Genomic DNA, 26,676 nt, shown 5'->3' on the forward strand with positions numbered 1-26,676 from the left:
CGCTCCCAAGTCACATGACGGTAGTGACGTAGACGGAAGTAAAGTCGCAGGACACAGCAGCGAGCTAACATGTCGATTTCTCAAGCGAGACAAACGTTTTTAAAGCCGGTGAGTAAGTTCGTGTTTCAATGTTTACATGTACAGAGTGGAATATAATGTCATTTATTTTCGCACTTTTAATTCACTGAAGTGCGATTTGCGCTCGGTATTTTCTCTACAATTGCGTAACCGATAGACCATATTCCGAGTTAGAACATGTTAATAATTGCAATAAAACCTGTTTCAAAATAATCCTGACCTAAGTATATTTAACTCTAAAACAGGGATGTCCACAGTGCAGCTCGTTTTTCCACACTAAACACTTGCGCCGTGTATAAATAAAACAAACACTATCCATAATCTTTTTAGACAAACTTCAATGATCCACAAGGTAAATTGTTCCACACAGTAGCTCAGTTACAAAGGCTGGAAATGATAAAACAGGTATAAACTAGACAAAAGTACCGTAGTAGCAATATAAAATATAACTTATGTAATATTTAAATATTATATATACAGTATATGATATATTTGTATATAATATATAACAATTACCATGTACAATATTACAGTATATGTAACAGCTGCAGCACACTGAGCGAAAGTTTTGCGAGCAAAGAAAATTAGGCAGATCACTACATTTGTACACATTTTCTGCAAGATATGGTAAGCGAAAGCCTCAGTGTTTAGTTGTAACAATATTAGTGAAGAATAGTCAGAAAAAAATTTAAAATATCTCAGAGGGGTTTGATTAGAGAGTACACTATTTGCTTTGTTATCTATAACAAAGTTAAGTTGTGGATATTTTGTATCGACAGTTTAGCATATATTGATTGACGTAGTTTAGTTTATTTCTTTGGCCAGTGATCAACAAAATAAACAAACAGTTTTACATAAACAAACAGTTGTATACATTCATAAGTTGAAAATGTTGCAGACCGAAAGGATTTAGGCTGAAGTTCAATCAATCAATGTTTATTTATATAGCCCTAAATCACAAGGGTCTCAAAGGGCTGCACAAGCCACAACGACATCCTCGGTACGGAGCCCACATAAGGGCAAGGAAAAACTCACCCCAGTAGGACGTCGATGTGAATGACTATGAGAAACCTTGGAGAGGACCGCATATGTGGGTAACCCCCCCCCCCACACTCTAGGGGAGACCGAATGCAATGGATGTCGAGTGGGTCTGACATAATATTGTGAGAGTCCAGTCCATAGTGGATCCAAGGTAATAATAAGAGTCCAGTCCATAGTGAGGTCAGCAGGAAACCATCCCGAGCGGAGACGGGTCAGCAGCACAGAGATGTTCCCAACAGATGCACAGGCAAGCGGTCCACCCCGGGTCCCGACTCTGGACAGCCAGCACTTCATCCATGGCCACCGGATCTGTGTGTCTCCCCCTCCACAAGGGAGAGGGGGGAGCAGAGGAAAAAGGAAAAGAAACGGCAGATCAACTGGTCTAAAAAAGGGGGGCTATTTAAAGGCTAGAGTATACAAATGAGTTTTAAGATGGGACTTAAATGCTTCTACTGAGGTAGCATCTCTAACTGTTACCGGGAGGGCATTCCATAGTACTGGAGCCCCAATAGAAAACACTCTATAGCCCGCAGACTTTTTTTGGGCTCTGGGAATCACTAATAAGCCGGAGTTATTTGAACGCAGATTTCTTGCCAGAACGTATGGTACAATACAATCAGCAAGATAGGCTGGAGCTAGACCGTGTAGTATTTTATACTTAAGTAGTAAAACCTTAAAGTCACATCTTAAGTGCACAGGAAGCCAGTGCAGGTGAGCCAGTATAGGCGTAATATGATCAAACTTTCTTGTTCTTGTCAAAAGTCTAGCAGCCGCATTTTGTACCAACTGTAATCTTTTAATGCTAGACATAGGGAGACCCGAAAATAATACGTTACAGTAGTCGAGACGAGACGTAACGAACGCGTGAATAATGATCTCAGCGTCGCTAGTGGATAAAATAGAACACATTTTAGCGATATTACGGAGATGAAAGAAGGCCGTTTTAGTAACACTCTTAATGTGTGACTCAAACGAGAGAGTTGGGTCGAAGATAATACCCAGATTTTTTACAGAGCCGCCTTGTGTAATTGTTTGGTTGTCAAATGTTAAGGTGGTATTATTAAATAAATGTCGGTGTCTAGCAGGACCGATAATCAGCATTTCCGTTTTCTTAGCGTTGAGTTGCAAGAAGTTAGCAGACATCCATTGTTTAATTTGTTTGTGTTTGTTGAACACTTATGGCGCCTAACCCTATAAACAATGTCAAATACAAGATGGGCTTCCAAAAACTATGAAATTTCCTTTGCACAACATATTATAAATACACCTTGTACACAACATAAACACTTTTCAATTATATACACAGTAAAGACATGTGACATATCCTTGTACACATGTTAGTTAAACCTTTGTACCAATTATATACTATATACATATATAGTATATAATTGGTAATTATATACATATATACTATATACTTCCATTATTATTTACATCCCACATTTAGTTTGTAATTAACATTGATCATAGTATTAACTACTGTGTTGATTCAAGAGTGATATATTTTCCCAAGACATTGGTCTTAAAGTGTTTTTTAAATGTGTGAATGTGAGTGTGAATGTTGTCTGTCTATCTGTGTTGGCCCTGCGATGAGGTGGCGACTTGTCCAGGGTGTACCCCGCCTTCCGCCCGATTGTAGCTGAGATAGGCTCCAGCGCCCCCCGCGACCCCAAAGGGAATAAGCCGTAGAAAATGGATGGATGGATGAATGGAACTGGAACATTTTAAGGAATCATCCAAGCTGTTCCACAGATGAACCCCCCTGACAGAAACACATCTACTTTTTAAGCTCGTTCTTATGTTTGCTTTCTGAAAGAAAGCTGAACCTCTGAGGTCATAGGGACTCTCCCTAGGTTTGAATACACAAAATGTATTGAAGTGGCCACTACAACTTTATTTTTTTGTATGCAGCTCTTGATGGAAAAAGTTTGAACACCACTAGTCTAAAGTAAGTGTACTCTGTTGATGCCACAGATGGTTCCGTTCAGCTGGACCATCCAGGGTGGACTTGTTCCTGGCGAGATGGTTCTGATCCAAGGGTCGCTTCCGTCAGGTGCAGACAGGTTAGGACCGTGTTAGTTTTCTCGCAACTCTTCCTTTCTCATGCTGCTGGTCCTGCAGGTTCCAAGTGGACTTGACGTGCGGCAGCAGCGTGGCTCCAAGGGCCGACGTGGCTTTCCACATGAACCCCAGACTGAATAAGGGTTGCGTGGTGTGCAACACGCTGCACCAGGAGCGATGGGGTCAAGAAGAAATCCTTCCTCACATGCCCTTCACGACCGGCCAGTCCTTCGAGTTAGTCCTGCTTGTCCTAAAGGACCGCTTCAAGGTGGACCACGTTCTCGCTAGCCATGCTGAGATAAGGACAAATGTCAATGTGTTGTGTCCTTCAGGTGGCAGTAAACGGAGCACACCTGTTGGACTATGAACATCGACTTGAGCTGGAGCTCGTGGACACGCTGGCTGTTTCTGGAAAGGTCAAAGTTGATGCCGTGGCCGTCATGCTGCACGCTGTAAGTGGTCGGCTGTGAGTCACTACAACTTGTGTGATTGGATAAAGATCAGCGTGTGGTTTGTTGTTTGCAGTCAACATCTTTCTCGACTGCAGATGCTCCGACCAATCAGCACGCAGCACTCGGTGTAAGCTCGGCCTATTACTAAAGACGTTAGCATTAGCATGTAGCTTTGCTGACTTGTTTTTGTCTTACAGTCGATGGTCGTCTTGTCAGGTGACATGGTGCGTTGTCTCGGCCCACATCACTGCCATAACTTCAAGTACATCTGGTCTTCCACCATTGGGCGACTCATTTATTTTTAATATGGATATTAATTATTGCACTAGGTAGAACCTTTCAGTGTGTGTGTGTGTGTGTGTGTGTGTCTGTGCGCAGTGTGTTCCATTCAAAGGGGAGCTGGTGGGCGGTTTCAGTGAGGGGCGCAGCATCGCTATCAGAGGACAAGCCAATCAGAAGGCAAAGCGGTAATAGCTCCACCCTTTACAGACCATGTGACACGTGTTGTCACTATTACAACACAACTTGTGTTGCAGCTTTGCCATCAACCTGCGAGTGAGCGACAGCGAAGACATCGCACTGCACCTCAACCCTCGTTTCAAAGAGGAAGTGTTTGTCCGAAACTCTTTCCTGTCTGGTTGCTGGGGTGACGAGGAGCGCAAGCTTGCCTCCTTCCCATTTGGACCGGGACAGTACTTTGAGGTCAGTCACTTGACCTTATCTACAACTTTCCGACACTTAAAGTCTAACTGCACTTTTTTTAGGAATTTGTTAATATCGTTCACAATCATTATGAGAGACAAAAACATGTCCTTTTTTTTTTTTAAACGATTTAAATAATGAACAATGCTTGAAAGGTCCGGCTAATCGGAGTCACTGTTGTACCCTTTAAAACAACTTCAAAACCCTGCAGCAACGTTTTATATACACACTACAAGTCTATATATAATGTAATAACAGACACGTTCAAAACAATATGTAATATTTACCATATTTTGTACTCCGGCTTCCTCCCACCGCCAAAAACATGCACCTGGGGATAGGTAATACCATCCATCCATCTTCTTCCTCTTATCCGAGGTCGGGTCGCGGGGGCAGCAGCCTAAGCAGGGAAGCCCAGACTTCCCTCTCCCCAGCCATTTCGTCCAGCTCTTCCCGGGGGATCCCGAGGCGTTCCCAGGCCAGCCGGGAGACATAGTCTTCCCAACGTGTCCTGGGTCTTCCCCGTGGCCTCCTACCGGTCGGACGTGCCCTAAACACCTCCCAAGGGAGGCGATCGGGTGGCATCCTGACCAGATGCCCGAACTACCTCATCTGGCTCCTCTCGATGTGGAGGAGCAGCGGCTTTACTTTGAGCTCCCCCCAGATGACAGAGCTTCTCACCCTATCTCTAAGGGAGAGCCCTGCCACCCGGCGGAGGAAACTCATTTCGGCCGCTTGTACCCGTGATCTTGTCCTTTCGGTCATAACCCAAAGCTCATGACCATAGGTGAGGATGGGAACGTAGATCGACCGGTAAATTGAGAGCTTTGCCTTCCAGCTCAGCTCCTTCTTCACCACAACGGATCGATACTGAAGAAGCCGCACCGATCCGCCTGTCAATCTCACGATCCACTCTTCCCTCACTCGTGAACAAGACTCCGAGGTACTTGAACTCCTCCACTTGGGGCAGGGTCTCCTCCCCAACCCGGAGATGGCACTCCACCCTTTTCCGGGCGAGAACCATGGACTCGGACTTGGAGGTGCTGATTCTCATCCCAGTCGCTTCACACTCGGCTGCGAACCGATCCAGCGAGAGCTGAAGATCCTGGCCAGATGAAGCCATCAGGACCACATCATCTGCAAAAAGCAGAGACCTAATCCTGCAGCCACCAAACCGGATCCCTTCAACGCCCTGACTGCGCCTAGAAATTCTGTCCATAAAAGTTATGAACAGAATCGGTGACAAAGGGCAGCCTTGGCGGAGTCCAACCCTCACTGGAAACGTGTCCGACTTAGGGTCCGGGATAGGTAATAATCAATAGGTAATATCAGGTAATAATCAAATGTAAATAATCAAATGTAGATACTTTTTCTTATGCTTTCTGATCTCTCTCTCTCTCCATAACTTGCTGTACATATCCTGCTAAGTCAGACCTACACTGTTTCAATGTCCATTTCTTTGTTGTCAATTGTTGATGACTGAAGTGATGATAACCCCCCCCCCCCCCCCCACCCCGGATTGTAAATAATGTAAATAACTCAATGTATATACTCTGATGATTATCTTGTGTGATGACTGTATTCTGCTGATAGTATATATCAAGTTGAAAAACTTATTCGGGTGTTACTATTTAGTGGTCAATTGTACGGAATATGTACTGTACTGTGCAATCTACTAATAAAGGTCTCAATCAATCCATGAAAAGGTTGATTGGCAACACTAAATGGTCCCTAGTGTGTGAATGTGAGTGTGAATGTTGTCTGTCTGTCTGTGTTGGCCCTGTGATGAGGTGGCGACTTGTCCAGGGTGTGCCCCGCCTTCCGCCCAGAATGCAGCTGAGATAGGCTCCAGCACCCCCCTCAACCCCAAAAGGGACAAGCGGTAGAAAATGGATGGATGGATGATCATTTTAATAATTTCCAGGAATTTCTTCGGGGCATTAATTTCTGTTTCCATAGCAGCGCATGTCTGACTTCTGACAACTTGTGTTCCTACTTCCGTAATCAAACACGACTGTTTTCTAATCATGACAAGCTTATACTTTCAAAGCTTAGTATACTGCTGCTTATAGAAGCAAGCATGAAAGAAGAGTTGTTTGAACAGACAGAAACCCAGTAAGGTGAAAGCGATTTTGACGCTATAAATGTGAAACTTGGAGACGAGCTATTTCGACATAAATGGATTGTGTACCCAAAATCAAGAGGAAATGTCCCCGCCCAGCTGGACTAGACAAACCACTGTCCATTGAGTGAGTAACTTAAATATCGATCATGATACACGCAGCACGTCATGCGTGTTATTACAACTACAGTTCATACGCTGTCTGGCTAGCTCAGCTGTGTACAAACAAAACATGAAATGTGTGCCAATACTTCAGATACTGTAATGGTTGTTCATGTGTTTCAGTCAGTACAAACTGGCTCGTATCGCAGTGTTTTACATTACAAACTTAAACGCGTTTCGTGTTGTTGTAGAAGCTAGCTTATCTCGTAGTTAGCTTTTATGGCTTATACCGAAGCATGTTGATGTGTTTTGTTAGAAAAAGAGTTCCTTGGTAACCTGACTCTCGCCAGATCCTTGTCATTCGCTGAGCTCCACACAAGAATCTGGGAGTTCTCAATAGGAGATGTATTTCAGAAGGCTTGTATGTGATTGGATAAACCACTTGTCCGTTATCTTGAATGACGTGCTACTTCAACCACTCACATTAAAATCAACCTGTGACGCTGATGAGAGCGACGCTGGGAAATCCAAACCTGGTCGGAAGAAGAGCCAAAACATCCTTGCCACCAATAAATGCCTTCAAAACCGTTCTGTTCATCTTTTAAATAATATTTGATCGATGTCGCAAAACAGTTGCAATAGCAGAATCAATGTCAGCACACGACTCCTCGCTGCGCGCTGCCATTGTTTAAATCAAACAGTCGCTTCGGCACTACGTCACATCTATGAAATCCCGCCCGACGATCCTGATTGGTTCATTATTTTTTGCTATTTTAAAGGAGATTGCAATGCCTTCGAGCCCAGATCCTTGTGTGGAGCTCAGCAAACTACAAGGATCTGGCGAGACATGTTGGTTCCTCGGTGTTCGCTCTTACAATAGCAATGTCGCTACAGCTTGGTTAGTATTCAGGTTAGACATAAATGAAGTATTGTTGGTTTTTGAATGCATTTTTTAATTGATTTAGTGGTAGAATTTATTTCTCCCATTAGCTGCATTGCTAGCTACCTACAATGAGCTGATTATGTTAAAGTGAAAAAAACAAAAACATTTTGTCTTATTGTCTCTACAAATTCCAAAAAAAGGCAGTTCCCTTTAAGTGTAGAGCCATGTCATAACCTTTGGGTATCATTCTGATTAACACTGATATGTCACTAAGAGTATTAACTCATGCTCACTTTATCTTTGCACACATTTTCTTATTAAGATGTACTACATTGAATATAAGCACAGCCTACGAAGCTAAATTCCTTGTGTTACACATACTTGGCACATAAAGCCGATTGTTTTTTTCATAGATCATTATCGTCTCCGATGCACAGCAGTTTCTTGTCGCCGTCAATGGGATCCACCAAGTGGCTTACAAACATCGAATCCAGGACCTGCGATGCATCACAGAGCTGGAAGTGATCGGCGATGTCAAACTGATAGATGCCAGGCTTATGTGACACCAGTATGCCTACATGCTAACAAGCTCACATTCCGCTAAAGATATCAAAAAGCCATCAGTTATGTCATTCCATTACCAAGAAAGATACATTTACCTAAAACATAAATACATTTTATTAGAAAAGATATTTACAAATTACAATAAAAGGACACAGTCCATAAGCTACAGAAAAGTGGGCGTGGTCAGAAGTCAGCATCCAGCGTGAAGGTGTTGTCGGTGGTGGCGGCCATGACACCCATTCTCTGATACTCGCCAACACGCTTCTCAAAGAAGTTGGTCTTTCCCTCCAGTGAGATGTTTTCCATGAAGTCGAAGGGGTTCTCCACACGATACATCTACAGACACACACAGAAAGTGAGCGTGAAAAGGTTGGAGAAGTAGAGCGAGAGTTGGGGGCGGAGCCTGGGCGAGCGTTCAGACAAGCGTCTGTTTCGTGTCGCCGCCCGTCCTCCAGTAGACCACATGTCTTCTGGAGGAGCGAATGCGGCAACACTCAGCCCCCATGAGCGGCTGAGGTCCGTACCCCTGCGCTTCTCATCATCACACAGCCACATTCCGCCCCCGCTTGGCATCATCAAAGGTTACCTTGTCCAGGCCGAGCTCCATCATGAGCCTGTCGGCGACGAACTCGATGTAACGCTTCATCAGGTCACAGTTCATCCCGATGAGTTTGACGGGCAGCGCCTGAGTCAGGAACTCCTGAACACAGAAGAGGGCTTCAGCTGAGCGGCGACAAGGCCGGGTTGTCAGCAGGGTGACCTCACCTGTTCGATCGCTACGGCGTTCCTGATGATGGAGGTCACAGTGTCGACGGAAGGCTTGTTGAGCAGGTGCTTGAACATCAGACAAGCAAAGTCGCAGTGGAGACCCTGAAACACACCCTCAGGTGGTCAGTTGGCACCCTCAGCACGCCGAGGCGCCTCAGTGGGCGGAGTATCACCTCGTCTCTGCTGATGAGCTCGTTAGAGAAGGTCAGGCCGGGCATCAGGCCGCGTTTCTTTAGCCAGAAAATGGCGGCGAAGGACCCGGAGAAAAAGATCCCTTCCACGGCGGCGAAGGCCACCACGCGCTCACCTGGAGGAGAGACACGCACCAGAGGTCAGCTGGTGAGCGTTCAGTAAGGCACAAGACGAGGACGGCGGCCACATGGCGCCCGCTCTTACCAAAGCTGGCGTTCTTGTTGCCGATCCAGTTGATCGCCCAGTCGGCCTTCTTCTTGATGCACGGCATTGTCTCGATGGCGTTGAAGAGGTACTCTCTGTGGGGATCGAACACACGCTCGGATCACGCTGCAGAGCGCACGGCGAAGCGAGGGAACGCCAGGGTCTCTCACCTTTCTTTGGGGTCTTTGATGTAGGTGTCAATGAGGAGGCTGTACATCTCAGAGTGGATGTTCTCCATGGCGATCTGGAAACCGTAGAAACAGCGCGCCTCCGTCACCTGCACTTCCTGCATGAAGCGCTCCACCTGGCGGACACAGGCACATCAGTGGACGCTCACCACGCTGTGGGAAAGCTGCACGCCCGGCGTACACGTGACGCACTTACCAGGTTCTCGTTGACGATGCCGTCGCTGGCGGCGAAGAAGGCCAACACATGAGAGATGAAGAACTTCTCGTCTTCCTTCAGAGTGTCCCAGTGCTGCAGGTCCTTGGACAGGTCCACCTGCACGCACAACATCCCATCATGCAACAGTACTCACACACGCAGCAGGCGGCCATCTTTACCTCTTCTGCAGTCCAGAAAGATGCCTCTGCCTTCTTGTACATGCGCCAGATGTCATGGTACTGGATGGGGAAGATGACAAAGCGGCGGGGGTTGTCCTTGAGCAGAGGCTCTGCCTCCTTGCCGCCACTCTTCTTCACGCCTTGGCTCTGTGGGACAACAAGACAAAATCCATGATGCTCACCTTTTCTTAATTTCATTGACCTCCTGGCTTCACTGTCTAATCTGCACGTGTATTTACATGGACAGTGACGTCACATCAAGTTAGCAAGTAGCGCTAGCATCAAACATGCTAAGCTACAACCGCTGGCTTCAAGTGGCGGAGCGCGCCAACACACAATAGAAAAGTTAACGCGCGGCTTCGTACGTTTGCCCCATAAAAGACATTTTGGTGGCAACAAAGCGATCAAACGTTTGAGGCTTTAATAACCTTTGACCTCACTTACCGGAGTCTCGGCGAATATTTTGCGCGCGGTTTTCGACGCCAAGATACGCGCAGTGTTCAGGCTCGGAGGCTGCAAGACAAAATATACGTTTAGAAGACTAACTTTGAACGCTTGAACGACAATTATAGATGTTTGTTGGCGCTCACCGTGTTTTCTTTATCCAGCGACATGTTGCTGACGTCACCGCTCAGCTTGTTCTCGTTGCGGACGGAAAGAGGCGAGCGAGCAGACTGCATTTCGACAATTAAAATGACTAGATGAGTTTAAAAGTAAATAGTTATAAAATAATGCAGACGTTCTCAACGACAGCGCAGACACGGGACGAGCACAGAGTGAAGTGGCTTTTGTTTGCCGCTCGTCTTTTTATTGGAAGTTTGGCGCGGAACGCTGTGGACCAATAGGAGCGAAGCTTGTACAGTCCTTTTAAGAGAGTCGCGGCAGTTTCACCAATCACAAAGCTCTTTACACTCACGTGACTTGGTGACGTCGACTGCACAAAAGGTTACAAAACTACAAAAAGAGAAAACCCTTTAATGTTGAATTGATGGATTGTTTCCAAAGATACAGTTATGTTTTACGGTTTATAATTTATGCTCCGATTTTGGCATTGTACTGCTCTTTTTGCTTAATATTAAAGCATATAAAACGTTTTAAATTAGCATCGTCCACTTTTAAATTGTCAACTGATCAAAAAGGTTTTGCAGTCGTACATCTAAATAACATTATATAAAAAGCTTAAATGTGCCTATGTTAGTAGTTCCAGTACTCATCTCAGCCACAGAAGACGCGACTCATTCTTCTTCTTTTTTGGTTTAATGGCGGTTTGCTTATAGTGTGCATTACCGCCACCTTCTGATATGGAGTGTGGACCGAGATGGAACCCTACTCTATGTTCTTTTATTTAACCCAGTCTATTTTTTAATGTATGTAATGCTTTGTATCGTATTATGTGTTGTGAAAACCTTCTCTTTCACTAACTTATTTTCCAGTATTTCCCTTTTTCTATTGTATTTCCTACACTGTATTAAAACATGCCCTACACTTTCTATCTGATGACAATAGTCACACAGCCTGTATAATGTTTCCCTATCAATTTAACTGAACTATTTAGTGTGTGTATGTATGTCTTAATCTCATTCTCGTAATATTGTCTTCTTCTTTCCAGAGGTGGGACCAAGTCATTGTTTTGCAAGTCACAAGTAAGTCTCAAGTCTTTGCCCTCAAGTCCGAGTCAAGTCCCGAGTCAAGACAGGCAAGCCCCGAGTCAAGTCCGAAGTCAAGACTGGAAAGTCTCAAGTCAAGTCCTAAGTCCTGCATTTTGAGTTTCGAGTCCTTTCAAGTCCTTTTAACCACAGACTAATATATTAACACAGATTGTGTATGCTTTTCAAACGCTGTGTTTATTTATTAAAACAAGTGCATTTTAAATTGCAGGAAAGAAAATTGTGCTGACATTGCACTTTATAATAGCACTATTAACCAGTCATTTTAAACATTAACTCATTCCTTTACAGAACAAATACATTGAAAAATAAAGTGCAAATGTACTTATTTGTACAAAAGTGTTAACATTGAAAAAACATGACATATACGTGAACATAACAAAAAAGTTGTACTTTTTATATGTCAGGGCCCTATGCTGCATTGCATTTGCAAAAGACCAAATTAGCCAAGAGTCTGTCAGTCATTTGTGCACGATGGGGGCGTAGTATGATGCCACCATGGCTGAAAACTCGCTCCACTGGAGCACTGGAGGCAGGCACTGCCAAGACTCTCATGGCCACTCGGAACAGTGAAGGAAGAGTCTTCATGTTCAATGCCCAGAACAAAAGGGGGGGAGAGTTTTTTTGGGTTGGTGCACTACTTGTAAGTGTATCTTGTGTTTTTTATGTTGATTTAATTTGAAAAAAAAAAAAAAAAAAAAAAAAAAAATCTTGTGCGGCCCGATACCAATCGATCCACGGACCAGTACCGGGCCGCGGCCCGGTGGTTGGGGACCACTGAGGTAAACAACCAACAGTATGTCAGAAAGCTAGCTAAAACGGTACACATATTCATAATATAGTATACATTTTAACTGACCTTTATTTGACTATTTTTGTCTTTTTTTTAGGTGGCTAAAATACGTGGTGCTGCTGACCGCCGTCTAACGTTACGTGTGATATATTGACTAACTTAACCCTGCTTAAAAAAAATCACTGAACAAAAAGTATGAATAAGGTAGTGAACTGCAACAGATTCCCGTGTTTGCAATAACGTTATAACGTTAGCAGTGAGTTTACAGCCTCACTGATTTAACTACACAGCAAATAAAAGTCACGTTACTTAGCCAATAAACGTTATCTTACATTCAAAACTTACCGTTCTTTGTGCAACTTCAAATGCCAGACGAAGTTGGAAGTTGTTGCCTCTCCATCAGTAATTTTCGAACCGCATGTGTTGCATACTGCAAACCGTTTTGTGTTGACCACCTCGTAATTTTTATACCCAAACGAAATTATTTTAGGCATCATTTTTTGTTCACTGGCGTGTGGTTTGGACATGTCTTCTTCGTTGGTTGTCCTGCAATTTGATTGGATGAATGCTGTGTGATGAAAACAAAGTAGATCTAATTTGATTGGCTGTTGTACTGAGAGCACACCAGCTGACACACGCAACGCTGATAGAAAAAGTACACAATGAAAAATACGGAGCGCTCCCGAATAACTTTTTCATCTTTGGGTTTTGGGGAAAGTAGCAAGTCATGTCAAGTCATGTCAATTCAAAAGGCTCAAGTCCAAGTGAAGTCACAAGTCATTGATGTTAAAGTCTAAGTCGAGTTGCAAGTCTTTTTACATTTTGTCAAGTCGAGTCTAAAGTCATCAAATTCATGACTCGAGTCTGACTCGAGTCCAAGTCATGTGACTCGAGTCCACACCTCTGCTTCTTTCCTATTTATATTCCCTCCTCTCATACCAAAGACTATAAAAATGGGACACATTACCTCCCTGCTTGGAACTCAGCATCAAGGTTGGTTGATTTGCTGTACTTCTGTTGCCTGTTTCCTTATGATGCAGCCACCATAGCTGCTGTGTGATTCCATCCACAGTTATGTGACACCCACAAAAAGTTGTTATTGTGTATTTATATAATTTGTTTCAATAATATTCATGTGAATGAGAAGTAATGGTGACACTAGGATCTCAACAGATGTCTAAACAACAGCTAACTACTGACAGTAGGGGGCAGTGTAGGTCTGTTTCACCGTGGGAGTCTCCTGTACACTGACGTACTTCCGCCCAAACTTCACAATCCTGTGGAATTTGGGAAAGCGACAACACGTTTCAATTTGTGATCCTTGTGTCCATATTGCAGGTTAGTAATGACCTTAAATCAGCTATATTTGAAACACAAATAATTTAGTGATAAAGTGCAGTCACTGAGCTTTAGTTTGATGTGAGGATGATGACGGTTGGTGTTCGTTTTGGGACATTGTGATGTAGTGCAAGGATAACTATAAGCTGTAACCAGGTACCCAAGCCGGGACCTGTAACAGTTACAATACTTGATCTTTCATTGCTTTCACTTTGTCCATATTCATGCTCCCCTCCACACCTTCCACATCTCATCTTATCATGGCACACACTAGCTATGTGCCCATTGCATTGGCACTTGAAACAACGTACTGGGTGTGGTACGTAAGGTCTAACGTAGGGGTCGGCAACCCAAAATGTTAAAAGAACCATATTGGACCAAAAATACTGAAACAAAGAAATCTGTCTGGAGCCGCAAACAATTGCAACCAGTGATCGGACACCAACCGCCCCAGCCCCGTGGTGTCCAAGACAGCCAGACTAATACAGAGGACACGACCAAAAAAAAACCTTCACCATGTATCTCTCCAGTAGTAGCCTGTGCGAAACAGAGACAGAAAAATATAACCGCTGAATTGCCATCATCAGACCCACTGAATGCGAAAAATGAACTAGTTGCAAGACTAATTGGGAGAAAAGCGCTAATTCAATGTCACCTGAATGGGCTAGCTGTGAATGCTTTGTTGGATACTGGGGCCCAAGTGAGTATGATCGACCGGGCGTGGAAAGACAAACACTTCCCTCATCTTGTGACCCGGCCGCTCACTGAACTGATGAAAGAAGAGGATGAGCTGGGAGTCTATGCAGTGAATGGAGACCTCATCCCATTTGATGGTTGGGTAGCAGTAACAGTAAACCTACCTGGTAATGAAGACCCTAACCTGTTGATCAGTGTCCTGTTCCTCGTGAGTAGCATGGCTTTGGAGAGACCGCTGCTTGGTTTTAATGTCATGGAGGAGCTCATCCGGGGGCAACCAGAGAAACTCATCCCAACATTGATTACCTTACTCTGCGGGGCCATCTCCATCACAATTGACAAAGCAGAGGCCATAGTGAGCTGTGTATCCATCACAACACCCAGCATGCAACACGGACGCCTGAGGCTAGGCCAACATGACATGGTCATCCCTGCTGGTCAGGTTTCATGGATAAAGTGCAAAGTCCCACCCAGCATGAGTCCATCTACTAGCCCTCTCTTGTTTGAGCCAGACGAGTGCAGCGTGCCACTAGAACAACTTGATGTGGGTGAAGGCTTGCTCGAAATACAGAACCAGAAGCGACCATATGTGACGGTGCCAGTTGGGAACAATACTAAGCATGACATCACTCTACCTCGAAAGACTGCCCTGGGAAATGTTCAGACAATAGCAAAAGTATTTGAAACATACTCACCTGACAACACTGAAACGGACTGGTTGGGGGTCGACGTGAAGATAAACAGTGTCACCACTTCATCGGCTGATGAAAGTCCATCCTTGTGGGACCCCCCAGTTAATATCACCTACCTAGAAGAGAAACAGCAAGAGACAGTAAAGAAGATGCTGTACGAAGAATCGGCAGCTTTTTCACGAAACAGCGACGATATCGGCTGTATTCCAAGTTTGGAGATGGCGATCAATCTCAAAGACGATATTCCTGTTCAGAGAGCGTACTCTACCATCCCAAAGCCATTGCTCAAAGAGGTCAAAGAACACATCCAGGATCTCCTGGCCAAGGGGTGGAAAGTGAAATCCACATCCTCCTACTCGGCACCAATGGTGTGTGTTCGGAAAAAGGATGGAACTATGCGCCTCTGCGTAGACTACCGCCTTCTCAACCAGAAGACCGTTCCAGACCGACATCCGTTACCCCGTATCCAGGACCTAACAGACTCCCTTGGTGGCTATTCCTGGTTTAGTATATTGGACCAGGGAAAAGCCTACCACCAGGGGTTTGTGGAGCAGAGGTCCAGACACCTGACGGCCTTTGTCACACCCTGGGGGCTGTACGAGTGGGTACGTATCCCATTCGGCCTCACTAACGCACCCGCAGCCTTCCAGCGGAGCATGGAGGAGATGCTAGGCCCCTTGAGGGACGAGCACTGCATCCCCTACCTCGACGATGTCCTATGCTACGCAAGGTCATTTCAAGAACACGTGGAGACAGTACGCAAGGTCCTTAAAGCGCTCCAACAACATGGTGTGAAACTGAAGCCTGAGAAATGCGAACTGTTTCGTCGAGAAGTCCGGTATGTGGGGAGGCTGGTGTCAGCCAAGGGAGTCAGAATTGACCCAAAGGATCTGGAGGTAGTGGTGTCCCTTAAGACCAAGACTCCACAGACAGTGGGAGACATGAGACGCCTTCTTGGATTCCTACGTTACTACAGATCGTACATCCAGGACTTCTCGCGGATTGCCAGACCTCTTTATGAACTACTGCAAGTAAAGCCTGAGATGCAAGAGTCCCTGACACGCAAAGGGAAGTCCAAAGGACCGCAGCTATCCTCCAGAACTCCTGTAGAGTGGACAAGAGAACATCAGATGACACTTGAGCGACTCGTGGACATGCTCACAAGCCCTATCCCGACTTCAACCAGCCGTTCGTGCTGCATACCGATGCGTCCGAGCAGGGGCTCGGAGCGATCCTGTACCAGCAGCAAGAGGGGAAGTTGAGGGCCATTGGGTATGGTTCGAGAACATTAACCCCTGCAGAGAGAAACTACAACCTACACAGTGGGAAGTTGGAGTTTCTCGCATTGAAACGGGCAGTGTGTGAGAAGTTCAGGGACTACCTGTATTAAGCCCCTCACTTCACGATATATACAGACAATAACCCGCTCACCTACATCATGAGCAGTGCCAAGCTAAATGCCGTGGGGCATCGATGGGTAGGGGAACTGTCTGATTTCCGTTTTGATGTGAAGTATCGCCCAGGCAAGGTAAACATCGATGCAGATACGCTGTCACGGATCCCGCTAGACATTGATAGATATATGTCCGCTTGCACTGAGGAGTTAACCCAAGATGTGGTGTGTGCAACGTAGGAGGGAAACAGAGCGGCTCAGAGGAAAGATGTTGCCTGGATCGCTGCCCTACACATCTCCTCTCTGAACACCAGACAGCAGCTACCTGCACTCCTGCCAACGATAAGCCATGATGAGCTGGTGAGAGCACAGCGAGAAGACCCGGCTATTGGAGAGATTGTGAAGTTCAAGGAGACAAGTACAGCACTAACTGATGAGATGCGGAAATCAGTCAATGTACAGTCTAGAAAGCTCTTACATGAGTGGAGTAAGCTACACTTGGAGAATGAACTCCTGTACAGACGGACTGATTCCAGACAGCAGCTTGTCCTACCTGCAAAATACAGACCTGTGGCATTGAAACATCTTCATGATGAGATGGGACATGTTGGTACGGAGAGAGTGCTCAACCTGGCTAGAGAACGGTTCTACTGGCCCTATATGAAGAGGAAGATTGAGGGCTATGTTACCAGGAGGTGCCCATGCATCAAACAGAAGAAACCTGTCGCTCACATGCGGGCTCCTATGGGCAGTATAACGACAAGCTTCCCTCTAGAACTCGTCTGCATTGACTACCTACACCTTGAGACTAGCAAGGGAGGTTATCAATACATCCTGGTTGTAATTGACCACTTCACGCGATTTGCACAAGCGTACGCTACGAAGAACAAGTCAGGTCATACTGCAGCAGAACGCATATATAACGACTTTGTCCCACGTTTTGGTTATCCGGCCAAGCTGCACCACGACCAGGGCCGTGAGTTTGAGAACAAACTGTTTCGGACATTGCAGAAACTCTCAGGAGTTGGACATTCCAGAACGTCACCATATCACCCACAAGGCAACCCAGCAGAGAGGTTTAACCGCACCTTATTGCAAATGCTGAGAACGCTGGCAGACCGAGAAAAGGAGCGCTGGAAAGACCATCTACCACAAATGGTACATGCGTACAACTGTACCCGGCATGAGGCCACTGGCTACTTGCCACATTATCTGCTCTTTGGCCATCACCAACGCCTACCAGTCGATTTGTTATTTGGGTTGATGGAAGAAACAGACCCAGTCACACCGAAAGGGTATGCACAGAAGTGGGCGAAGAGAATGTCCGAGGCTTATCACATTGCAAGCGAGAACAGCAAACAGTCAAGTGCCAGAGGCAAGTCATATTACGACCAAAAGATGAAAGGATCTGCCCTGCAACCTGGAGACAGAGTGCTCGTGAGGAACCTCAGTGAACGAGGAGGTCCTGGAAAGCTAAGGTCGTATTGGGAAAGAGCCATATACCTAGTCAAAGAACAGGTATCAGAAAACCCTGTGTACGTTGTGTATCAAGAAAGTGGAGACAAGCAGAAAACAAGAACCCTGCATCGTAATCTGTTGTTGCCTGTGAGTGACCTACCTGTCGAAACTCTTCCTGGTCCAGTGAACTCAGCACCTGCGGGAAGACAGAGAAAAAGATGTTCAAGAGCTAGTGATGCAGAGCAACAGATGCTTGACAGTGACAACTCGGAGGATTCAGAGGATGAACAGAACACTGGACGCTATTGGCTAAGACTGCCTTTGAATAGGACAGAACGGAGAGACTCAGTCCATGAACCGACTTCAAGTCGAAGACAATCAGATAATGAACCTGTAATGGAGGGAATACTGAGTGAAGAAGAATTCGTACCTGGTAGACTCCAACAACCTGTGAGGGAAGAAAGACACCTACCTGATCCAGTGGGAGTACCTGGAAGGAAATACCAAGGACAACTACAAGAACAAAATGATGAAGAATACATGCCTGATCGAGTTCCATCACCTGCAAGAGAAGAACTGTGGCAATCAGAAGGAACAAATGATGATGAACACTTACCGCTAAACAGTGATGTCAGAAGATCGACCAGAGAGAGAAGACCACGACACATATTTACATATGATACACTTGGTCAGCCAACAGTAAACACAGTTGAGGCATACATACTATTATGGGGTACACCCTACCATATTCCACTAGCATACCCACCTGCACCTTACATGCCACAAACATGTAGTCCATACTTTGCACCCATTCATTGATTTCGAGTTTTGAAGAAACATTTGTATTGAATATTTTGAGACTGTCAGGAGCCATTTTTATTTTGTCGGGGAATGTGTGACACCCACAAAAAGTTGTTATTGTGTATTTATATAATTTGTTTCAATAATATTCATGTGAATGAGAAGTAATGGTGACACTAGGATCTCAACAGATGTCTAAACAACAGCTAACTACTGACAGTAGGGGGCAGTGTAGGTCTGTTTCACCGTGGGAGTCTCCTGTACACTGACGTACTTCCGCCCAAACTTCACAATCCTGTGGAATTTGGGAAAGCGACAACACGTTTCAATTTGTGATCCTTGTGTCCATATTGCAGGTTAGTAATGACCTTAAATCAGCTATATTTGAAACACAAATAATTTAGTGATAAAGTGCAGTCACTGAGCTTTAGTTTGATGTGAGGATGATGACGGTTGGTGTTCGTTTTGGGACATTGTGATGTAGTGCAAGGATAACTATAAGCTGTAACCAGGTACCCAAGCCGGGACCTGTAACAGTTTCTTGGGGGCTCGTCCGGGATCGGCGCCACCTACAGGCCAAGGTTGGAAGCTGATCCACTACAATAGATGACATCGAGAGCTTTGCGGCCGCTGCAATTGATGAATGCTGTGGAAGGAGGACAGGTGTGAGCATCACGGTGATTGTTTGACAGAAGTAGAGACTGTGTCGACTTGCTGGACTGTGTGTGTCTGACGTGAGGAAGAGGAACAATGGCTGACGGAGAAAGGAAGAGATTAATGTGGGACATTAAGAAGAGCCTGTTCTGCCTGTCACCAAACAACCTCTTTGACATTGCCAACAACGTGGGCCCAGTGCCAGGAGAAGAACAGCCAAAACTGGAGAAAGAAGATCACGAGGGTTGCTTTAATCACATCTGTGAGTTTATTTATAGCGAGCATCACATTAACAAAGAAGACGAAGGTATGACAGATTTGTTGCTTCTGAAAGATGTTGTTGATGCTGCATTGCAGTCTCAAAAAGTGGTAAAATTTGTAAAACCTGTTGAAAGTAATACCGTTGATGCTGATGCTAGTGTTCATGTGGGGCCAACTTATTCTACTCAGGCAGTGGTAACCAGTGCAGCCAGGCCTGCTCAGTCAAATGACTCCATTAACACTACTACTGTAAATACATACCATGTTACCCCAATCAGTGATAACATTGATACTGCTATGCCTGATTCAGTTGGTGCCGCACAAAATGTTGAGCTACAAAGAATGTTATTAAGCTATGCGGAGCTTGGGGAAAAACTTAAACAATATATTGACACACCTACCACACAGTCACTCACCTCACAACATTCACTCACACCACCAGCGGTACGGAACAAAGATTCATACACACCACACATTTCATCACACCACACACTCGCTACCAACTTGGACACAATACTCACCAGCCAGAAGAGAAGGTGGTCTCCCTCCGAGAACTCTCTTATCTTCACCGAAGAGAATTCAAAATTCAAGGGGATCAAATTGGCGATAACACATCAGACATTACATACGGTAATGTGTGCCGACAGATTGATGAGGGAATACAAGAGGGTTTCAGTGACCCTGACATTGTCAGGTCTGTGCTCAGGATTATTAAACCTGGCAGTTTCAAGGATATGTTGAGTAACAAAGATGATGTGACTGTGGAGGAACTGAAAGGGTTTTTGCAGTCCCACCTCAGAGAAAAGGATATCACTGAACTGTTTCAAGAGTTGATGTGTGCGAAACAGAATGACAATGAAACACCGCAGCAGTTCCTTTACAGAGTAATTGGCCTCAAACAGAAGATACTGTTTACATCACGCCTTCCGGATGCAAACATCAAGTACAGCAAAGAGACTGTCCAAGACATTTTCTTACACACAGTGTATCAGGGGCTGGTACACAGACACAATGACATCCGCCGGGAGTTAAAACCCCTCCTCTCAGACAACAATGTGAAAGATGAGGTGATCCTTAAGCATGTGATGAGAATAACCACTGAAGAGAGTGAGAGGCAACGGAGGTTGGGCTCAACACCCCGCCAAAGCCAAACTAAAGCCCACAGTGCACAACTCGAGGCAAATGCAGCACAAGCCCAAGGTGCTAAGCAGCAGAATGTTGAACAGGCAGTTGGAATGGACATTATTCAACAGCTGTCAGCAAAGATTGAGGCACTTACCAAAGTGGTTGACTCACTAAAACAACCAACACAGGTACAACCACCAGAACAGTCGTGTCAATGTCCGCAGAGGAAATCGACGACTGCTGGGAGAGAGAGGACTAGTGGCTGTCCTAAGTGTGTGGAGCAGGGCCTGTCACTTTGTCGCCATTGCTTCATCTGTGGTGAAGAAGGTCACAGGGCTGTGGGGTGTCTAAAAAGACAGAAGAACCAGGGAAACTGGAGCCGGTCACTGCAAGGGGGCAACCAGTGATCGGACACCAACCGCCCCAGCCCCGTGGTGTCCAAGACAGCCAGACTAATACAGAGGACACGACCAAAAAAAAACCTTCACCATGTATCTCTCCAGTAGTAGCCTGTGCGAAACAGAGACAGAAAAATATAACCGCTGAATTGCCATCATCAGACCCACTGAATGCGAAAAATGAACTAGTTGCAAGACTAATTGGGAGAAAAGCGCTAATTCAATGTCACCTGAATGGGCTAGCTGTGAATGCTTTGTTGGATACTGGGGCCCAAGTGAGTATGATCGACCGGGCGTGGAAAGACAAACACTTCCCTCATCTTGTGACCCGGCCGCTCACTGAACTGATGAAAGAAGAGGATGAGCTGGGAGTCTATGCAGTGAATGGAGACCTCATCCCATTTGATGGTTGGGTAGCAGTAACAGTAAACCTACCTGGTAATGAAGACCCTAACCTGTTGATCAGTGTCCTGTTCCTCGTGAGTAGCATGGCTTTGGAGAGACCGCTGCTTGGTTTTAATGTCATGGAGGAGCTCATCCGGGGGCAACCAGAGAAACTCATCCCAACATTGATTACCTTACTCTGCGGGGCCATCTCCATCACAATTGACAAAGCAGAGGCCATAGTGAGCTGTGTATCCATCACAACACCCAGCATGCAACACGGACGCCTGAGGCTAGGCCAACATGACATGGTCATCCCTGCTGGTCAGGTTTCATGGATAAAGTGCAAAGTCCCACCCAGCATGAGTCCATCTACTAGCCCTCTCTTGTTTGAGCCAGACGAGTGCAGCGTGCCACTAGAACAACTTGATGTGGGTGAAGGCTTGCTCGAAATACAGAACCAGAAGCGACCATATGTGACGGTGCCAGTTGGGAACAATACTAAGCATGACATCACTCTACCTCGAAAGACTGCCCTGGGAAATGTTCAGACAATAGCAAAAGTATTTGAAACATACTCACCTGACAACACTGAAACGGACTGGTTGGGGGTCGACGTGAAGATAAACAGTGTCACCACTTCATCGGCTGATGAAAGTCCATCCTTGTGGGACCCCCCAGTTAATATCACCTACCTAGAAGAGAAACAGCAAGAGACAGTAAAGAAGATGCTGTACGAAGAATCGGCAGCTTTTTCACGAAACAGCGACGATATCGGCTGTATTCCAAGTTTGGAGATGGCGATCAATCTCAAAGACGATATTCCTGTTCAGAGAGCGTACTCTACCATCCCAAAGCCATTGCTCAAAGAGGTCAAAGAACACATCCAGGATCTCCTGGCCAAGGGGTGGAAAGTGAAATCCACATCCTCCTACTCGGCACCAATGGTGTGTGTTCGGAAAAAGGATGGAACTATGCGCCTCTGCGTAGACTACCGCCTTCTCAACCAGAAGACCGTTCCAGACCGACATCCGTTACCCCGTATCCAGGACCTAACAGACTCCCTTGGTGGCTATTCCTGGTTTAGTATATTGGACCAGGGAAAAGCCTACCACCAGGGGTTTGTGGAGCAGAGGTCCAGACACCTGACGGCCTTTGTCACACCCTGGGGGCTGTACGAGTGGGTACGTATCCCATTCGGCCTCACTAACGCACCCGCAGCCTTCCAGCGGAGCATGGAGGAGATGCTAGGCCCCTTGAGGGACGAGCACTGCATCCCCTACCTCGACGATGTCCTATGCTACGCAAGGTCATTTCAAGAACACGTGGAGACAGTACGCAAGGTCCTTAAAGCGCTCCAACAACATGGTGTGAAACTGAAGCCTGAGAAATGCGAACTGTTTCGTCGAGAAGTCCGGTATGTGGGGAGGCTGGTGTCAGCCAAGGGAGTCAGAATTGACCCAAAGGATCTGGAGGTAGTGGTGTCCCTTAAGACCAAGACTCCACAGACAGTGGGAGACATGAGACGCCTTCTTGGATTCCTACGTTACTACAGATCGTACATCCAGGACTTCTCGCGGATTGCCAGACCTCTTTATGAACTACTGCAAGTAAAGCCTGAGATGCAAGAGTCCCTGACACGCAAAGGGAAGTCCAAAGGACCGCAGCTATCCTCCAGAACTCCTGTAGAGTGGACAAGAGAACATCAGATGACACTTGAGCGACTCGTGGACATGCTCACAAGCCCTATCCCGACTTCAACCAGCCGTTCGTGCTGCATACCGATGCGTCCGAGCAGGGGCTCGGAGCGATCCTGTACCAGCAGCAAGAGGGGAAGTTGAGGGCCATTGGGTATGGTTCGAGAACATTAACCCCTGCAGAGAGAAACTACAACCTACACAGTGGGAAGTTGGAGTTTCTCGCATTGAAACGGGCAGTGTGTGAGAAGTTCAGGGACTACCTGTATTAAGCCCCTCACTTCACGATATATACAGACAATAACCCGCTCACCTACATCATGAGCAGTGCCAAGCTAAATGCCGTGGGGCATCGATGGGTAGGGGAACTGTCTGATTTCCGTTTTGATGTGAAGTATCGCCCAGGCAAGGTAAACATCGATGCAGATACGCTGTCACGGATCCCGCTAGACATTGATAGATATATGTCCGCTTGCACTGAGGAGTTAACCCAAGATGTGGTGTGTGCAACGTAGGAGGGAAACAGAGCGGCTCAGAGGAAAGATGTTGCCTGGATCGCTGCCCTACACATCTCCTCTCTGAACACCAGACAGCAGCTACCTGCACTCCTGCCAACGATAAGCCATGATGAGCTGGTGAGAGCACAGCGAGAAGACCCGGCTATTGGAGAGATTGTGAAGTTCAAGGAGACAAGTACAGCACTAACTGATGAGATGCGGAAATCAGTCAATGTACAGTCTAGAAAGCTCTTACATGAGTGGAGTAAGCTACACTTGGAGAATGAACTCCTGTACAGACGGACTGATTCCAGACAGCAGCTTGTCCTACCTGCAAAATACAGACCTGTGGCATTGAAACATCTTCATGATGAGATGGGACATGTTGGTACGGAGAGAGTGCTCAACCTGGCTAGAGAACGGTTCTACTGGCCCTATATGAAGAGGAAGATTGAGGGCTATGTTACCAGGAGGTGCCCATGCATCAAACAGAAGAAACCTGTCGCTCACATGCGGGCTCCTATGGGCAGTATAACGACAAGCTTCCCTCTAGAACTCGTCTGCATTGACTACCTACACCTTGAGACTAGCAAGGGAGGTTATCAATACATCCTGGTTGTAATTGACCACTTCACGCGATTTGCACAAGCGTACGCTACGAAGAACAAGTCAGGTCATACTGCAGCAGAACGCATATATAACGACTTTGTCCCACGTTTTGGTTATCCGGCCAAGCTGCACCACGACCAGGGCCGTGAGTTTGAGAACAAACTGTTTCGGACATTGCAGAAACTCTCAGGAGTTGGACATTCCAGAACGTCACCATATCACCCACAAGGCAACCCAGCAGAGAGGTTTAACCGCACCTTATTGCAAATGCTGAGAACGCTGGCAGACCGAGAAAAGGAGCGCTGGAAAGACCATCTACCACAAATGGTACATGCGTACAACTGTACCCGGCATGAGGCCACTGGCTACTTGCCACATTATCTGCTCTTTGGCCATCACCAACGCCTACCAGTCGATTTGTTATTTGGGTTGATGGAAGAAACAGACCCAGTCACACCGAAAGGGTATGCACAGAAGTGGGCGAAGAGAATGTCCGAGGCTTATCACATTGCAAGCGAGAACAGCAAACAGTCAAGTGCCAGAGGCAAGTCATATTACGACCAAAAGATGAAAGGATCTGCCCTGCAACCTGGAGACAGAGTGCTCGTGAGGAACCTCAGTGAACGAGGAGGTCCTGGAAAGCTAAGGTCGTATTGGGAAAGAGCCATATACCTAGTCAAAGAACAGGTATCAGAAAACCCTGTGTACGTTGTGTATCAAGAAAGTGGAGACAAGCAGAAAACAAGAACCCTGCATCGTAATCTGTTGTTGCCTGTGAGTGACCTACCTGTCGAAACTCTTCCTGGTCCAGTGAACTCAGCACCTGCGGGAAGACAGAGAAAAAGATGTTCAAGAGCTAGTGATGCAGAGCAACAGATGCTTGACAGTGACAACTCGGAGGATTCAGAGGATGAACAGAACACTGGACGCTATTGGCTAAGACTGCCTTTGAATAGGACAGAACGGAGAGACTCAGTCCATGAACCGACTTCAAGTCGAAGACAATCAGATAATGAACCTGTAATGGAGGGAATACTGAGTGAAGAAGAATTCGTACCTGGTAGACTCCAACAACCTGTGAGGGAAGAAAGACACCTACCTGATCCAGTGGGAGTACCTGGAAGGAAATACCAAGGACAACTACAAGAACAAAATGATGAAGAATACATGCCTGATCGAGTTCCATCACCTGCAAGAGAAGAACTGTGGCAATCAGAAGGAACAAATGATGATGAACACTTACCGCTAAACAGTGATGTCAGAAGATCGACCAGAGAGAGAAGACCACGACACATATTTACATATGATACACTTGGTCAGCCAACAGTAAACACAGTTGAGGCATACATACTATTATGGGGTACACCCTACCATATTCCACTAGCATACCCACCTGCACCTTACATGCCACAAACATGTAGTCCATACTTTGCACCCATTCATTGATTTCGAGTTTTGAAGAAACATTTGTATTGAATATTTTGAGACTGTCAGGAGCCATTTTTATTTTGTCGGGGAATGTGTGACACCCACAAAAAGTTGTTATTGTGTATTTATATAATTTGTTTCAATAATATTCATGTGAATGAGAAGTAATGGTGACACTAGGATCTCAACAGATGTCTAAACAACAGCTAACTACTGACAGTAGGGGGCAGTGTAGGTCTGTTTCACCGTGGGAGTCTCCTGTACACTGACGTACTTCCGCCCAAACTTCACAATCCTGTGGAATTTGGGAAAGCGACAACACGTTTCAATTTGTGATCCTTGTGTCCATATTGCAGGTTAGTAATGACCTTAAATCAGCTATATTTGAAACACAAATAATTTAGTGATAAAGTGCAGTCACTGAGCTTTAGTTTGATGTGAGGATGATGACGGTTGGTGTTCGTTTTGGGACATTGTGATGTAGTGCAAGGATAACTATAAGCTGTAACCAGGTACCCAAGCCGGGACCTGTAACAGTTACAATACTTGATCTTTCATTGCTTTCACTTTGTCCATATTCATGCTCCCCTCCACACCTTCCACATCTCATCTTATCATGGCACACACTAGCTATGTGCCCATTGCATTGGCACTTGAAACAACGTACTGGGTGTGGTACGTAAGGTCTAACGTAGGGGTCGGCAACCCAAAATGTTAAAAGAACCATATTGGACCAAAAATACTGAAACAAAGAAATCTGTCTGGAGCCGCAAACAATTCAAAGCCTTATATAAGTGTTATAATGAAGGCAACACATGATGTAAGTGCCTATATTAGACTACTATCAAAATGAATAAATTAAATACACAGTGGACATAAGTAAAGGAAATTAAATGAACTCAAATATACCTACAAATGAGGCACAATGATGCAATATGTACATACAGCTAGCCTAAATAGCATGTTAGCATTGATTAGATTGCAGTCATGCAGCGATCAAATATGCCTGATTAGCACTCCAGCAAATCAATAAAATCAACAAAGCTCACCCTT

General features: G+C 45.7%; 3 protein-coding genes and 1 non-coding gene across 4 annotated transcripts; 2 read left to right on the forward strand and 2 right to left on the reverse strand.

The window, feature by feature from the left end:
• Positions 1-25: 25 nt before the first annotated feature.
• Positions 26-8,152, forward strand: LOC133576416 (galectin-8-like). The gene is made up of 9 exons (XM_061929614.1): positions 26-108; positions 3,094-3,182; positions 3,241-3,448; positions 3,513-3,632; positions 3,706-3,759; positions 3,830-3,856; positions 4,011-4,099; positions 4,169-4,334; positions 7,855-8,152. The coding sequence occupies exons 1-9, from the start codon at positions 70-72 to the stop codon at positions 8,002-8,004; spliced, it is 942 nt and encodes a 313-aa protein (XP_061785598.1). The 5' UTR covers positions 26-69; the 3' UTR covers positions 8,005-8,152.
• On the reverse strand, positions 8,102-10,907 carry LOC133576415 (ribonucleoside-diphosphate reductase subunit M2). Its single transcript, XM_061929613.2, has 10 exons — positions 10,323-10,907; positions 10,177-10,245; positions 9,733-9,879; positions 9,554-9,670; positions 9,340-9,473; positions 9,170-9,264; positions 8,947-9,080; positions 8,771-8,875; positions 8,592-8,705; positions 8,102-8,341 (listed from the first exon to the last, which is right to left on the reverse strand). The coding sequence occupies exons 1-10, from the start codon at positions 10,410-10,412 to the stop codon at positions 8,189-8,191; spliced, it is 1,158 nt and encodes a 385-aa protein (XP_061785597.1). The 5' UTR covers positions 10,413-10,907; the 3' UTR covers positions 8,102-8,188.
• Positions 8,416-8,553, reverse strand: LOC133576631 (small nucleolar RNA SNORD94). The gene has a single exon (XR_009811665.1). It is a non-coding gene; the product is annotated as a small nucleolar RNA SNORD94 (small nucleolar RNA).
• A 4,886-nt stretch (positions 10,908-15,793) lies between the features above and the next one.
• Positions 15,794-20,107, forward strand: LOC133576409 (uncharacterized). Its single transcript, XM_061929604.1, has 2 exons — positions 15,794-18,926; positions 19,083-20,107. Exon 1 carries the CDS (start codon positions 16,750-16,752, stop codon positions 18,586-18,588), a length of 1,839 nt encoding a protein of 612 aa, XP_061785588.1. The 5' UTR covers positions 15,794-16,749; the 3' UTR covers positions 18,589-18,926; positions 19,083-20,107.
• Positions 20,108-26,676: the final 6,569 nt, after the last annotated feature.

Source organism: Nerophis lumbriciformis, linkage group LG34 (genome assembly GCF_033978685.3).
Source record: "Nerophis lumbriciformis linkage group LG34, RoL_Nlum_v2.1, whole genome shotgun sequence".
Taxonomy (NCBI): domain Eukaryota; kingdom Metazoa; phylum Chordata; class Actinopteri; order Syngnathiformes; family Syngnathidae; genus Nerophis; species Nerophis lumbriciformis.

What these genes read in the sequence shown, in the direction of transcription:
- LOC133576416 (XM_061929614.1), top strand. Translation starts at nt 70, where the DNA reads ATGTCGATTTCTCAAGCGAGACAAACGTTTTTAAAGCCG. An exon ending in CTTCCGTCAGGTGCAGACAG is followed by an intron (nt 3,183 to 3,240) that starts GTTAGGACCGTG and finishes CTGGTCCTGCAG; the next exon opens with GTTCCAAGTGGACTTGACGT. An exon ending in TGGCCGTCATGCTGCACGCT is followed by an intron (nt 3,633 to 3,705) that starts GTAAGTGGTCGG and finishes TGTTGTTTGCAG; the next exon opens with TCAACATCTTTCTCGACTGC.
- LOC133576409 (XM_061929604.1), top strand. Translation starts at nt 16,750, where the DNA reads ATGCGGAAATCAGTCAATGTACAGTCTAGAAAGCTCTTACATGAGTGG.
- LOC133576415 (XM_061929613.2), bottom strand. Translation starts at nt 10,412, where the DNA reads ATGCAGTCTGCTCGCTCGCCTCTTTCCGTCCGCAACGAGAACAAGCTG. An exon ending in GCATCGTCAACGAGAACCTG is followed by an intron (nt 9,474 to 9,553) that starts GTAAGTGCGTCA and finishes TGTGTCCGCCAG; the next exon opens with GTGGAGCGCTTCATGCAGGA. An exon ending in ACGCCGTAGCGATCGAACAG is followed by an intron (nt 8,706 to 8,770) that starts GTGAGGTCACCC and finishes TTCTGTGTTCAG; the next exon opens with GAGTTCCTGACTCAGGCGCT.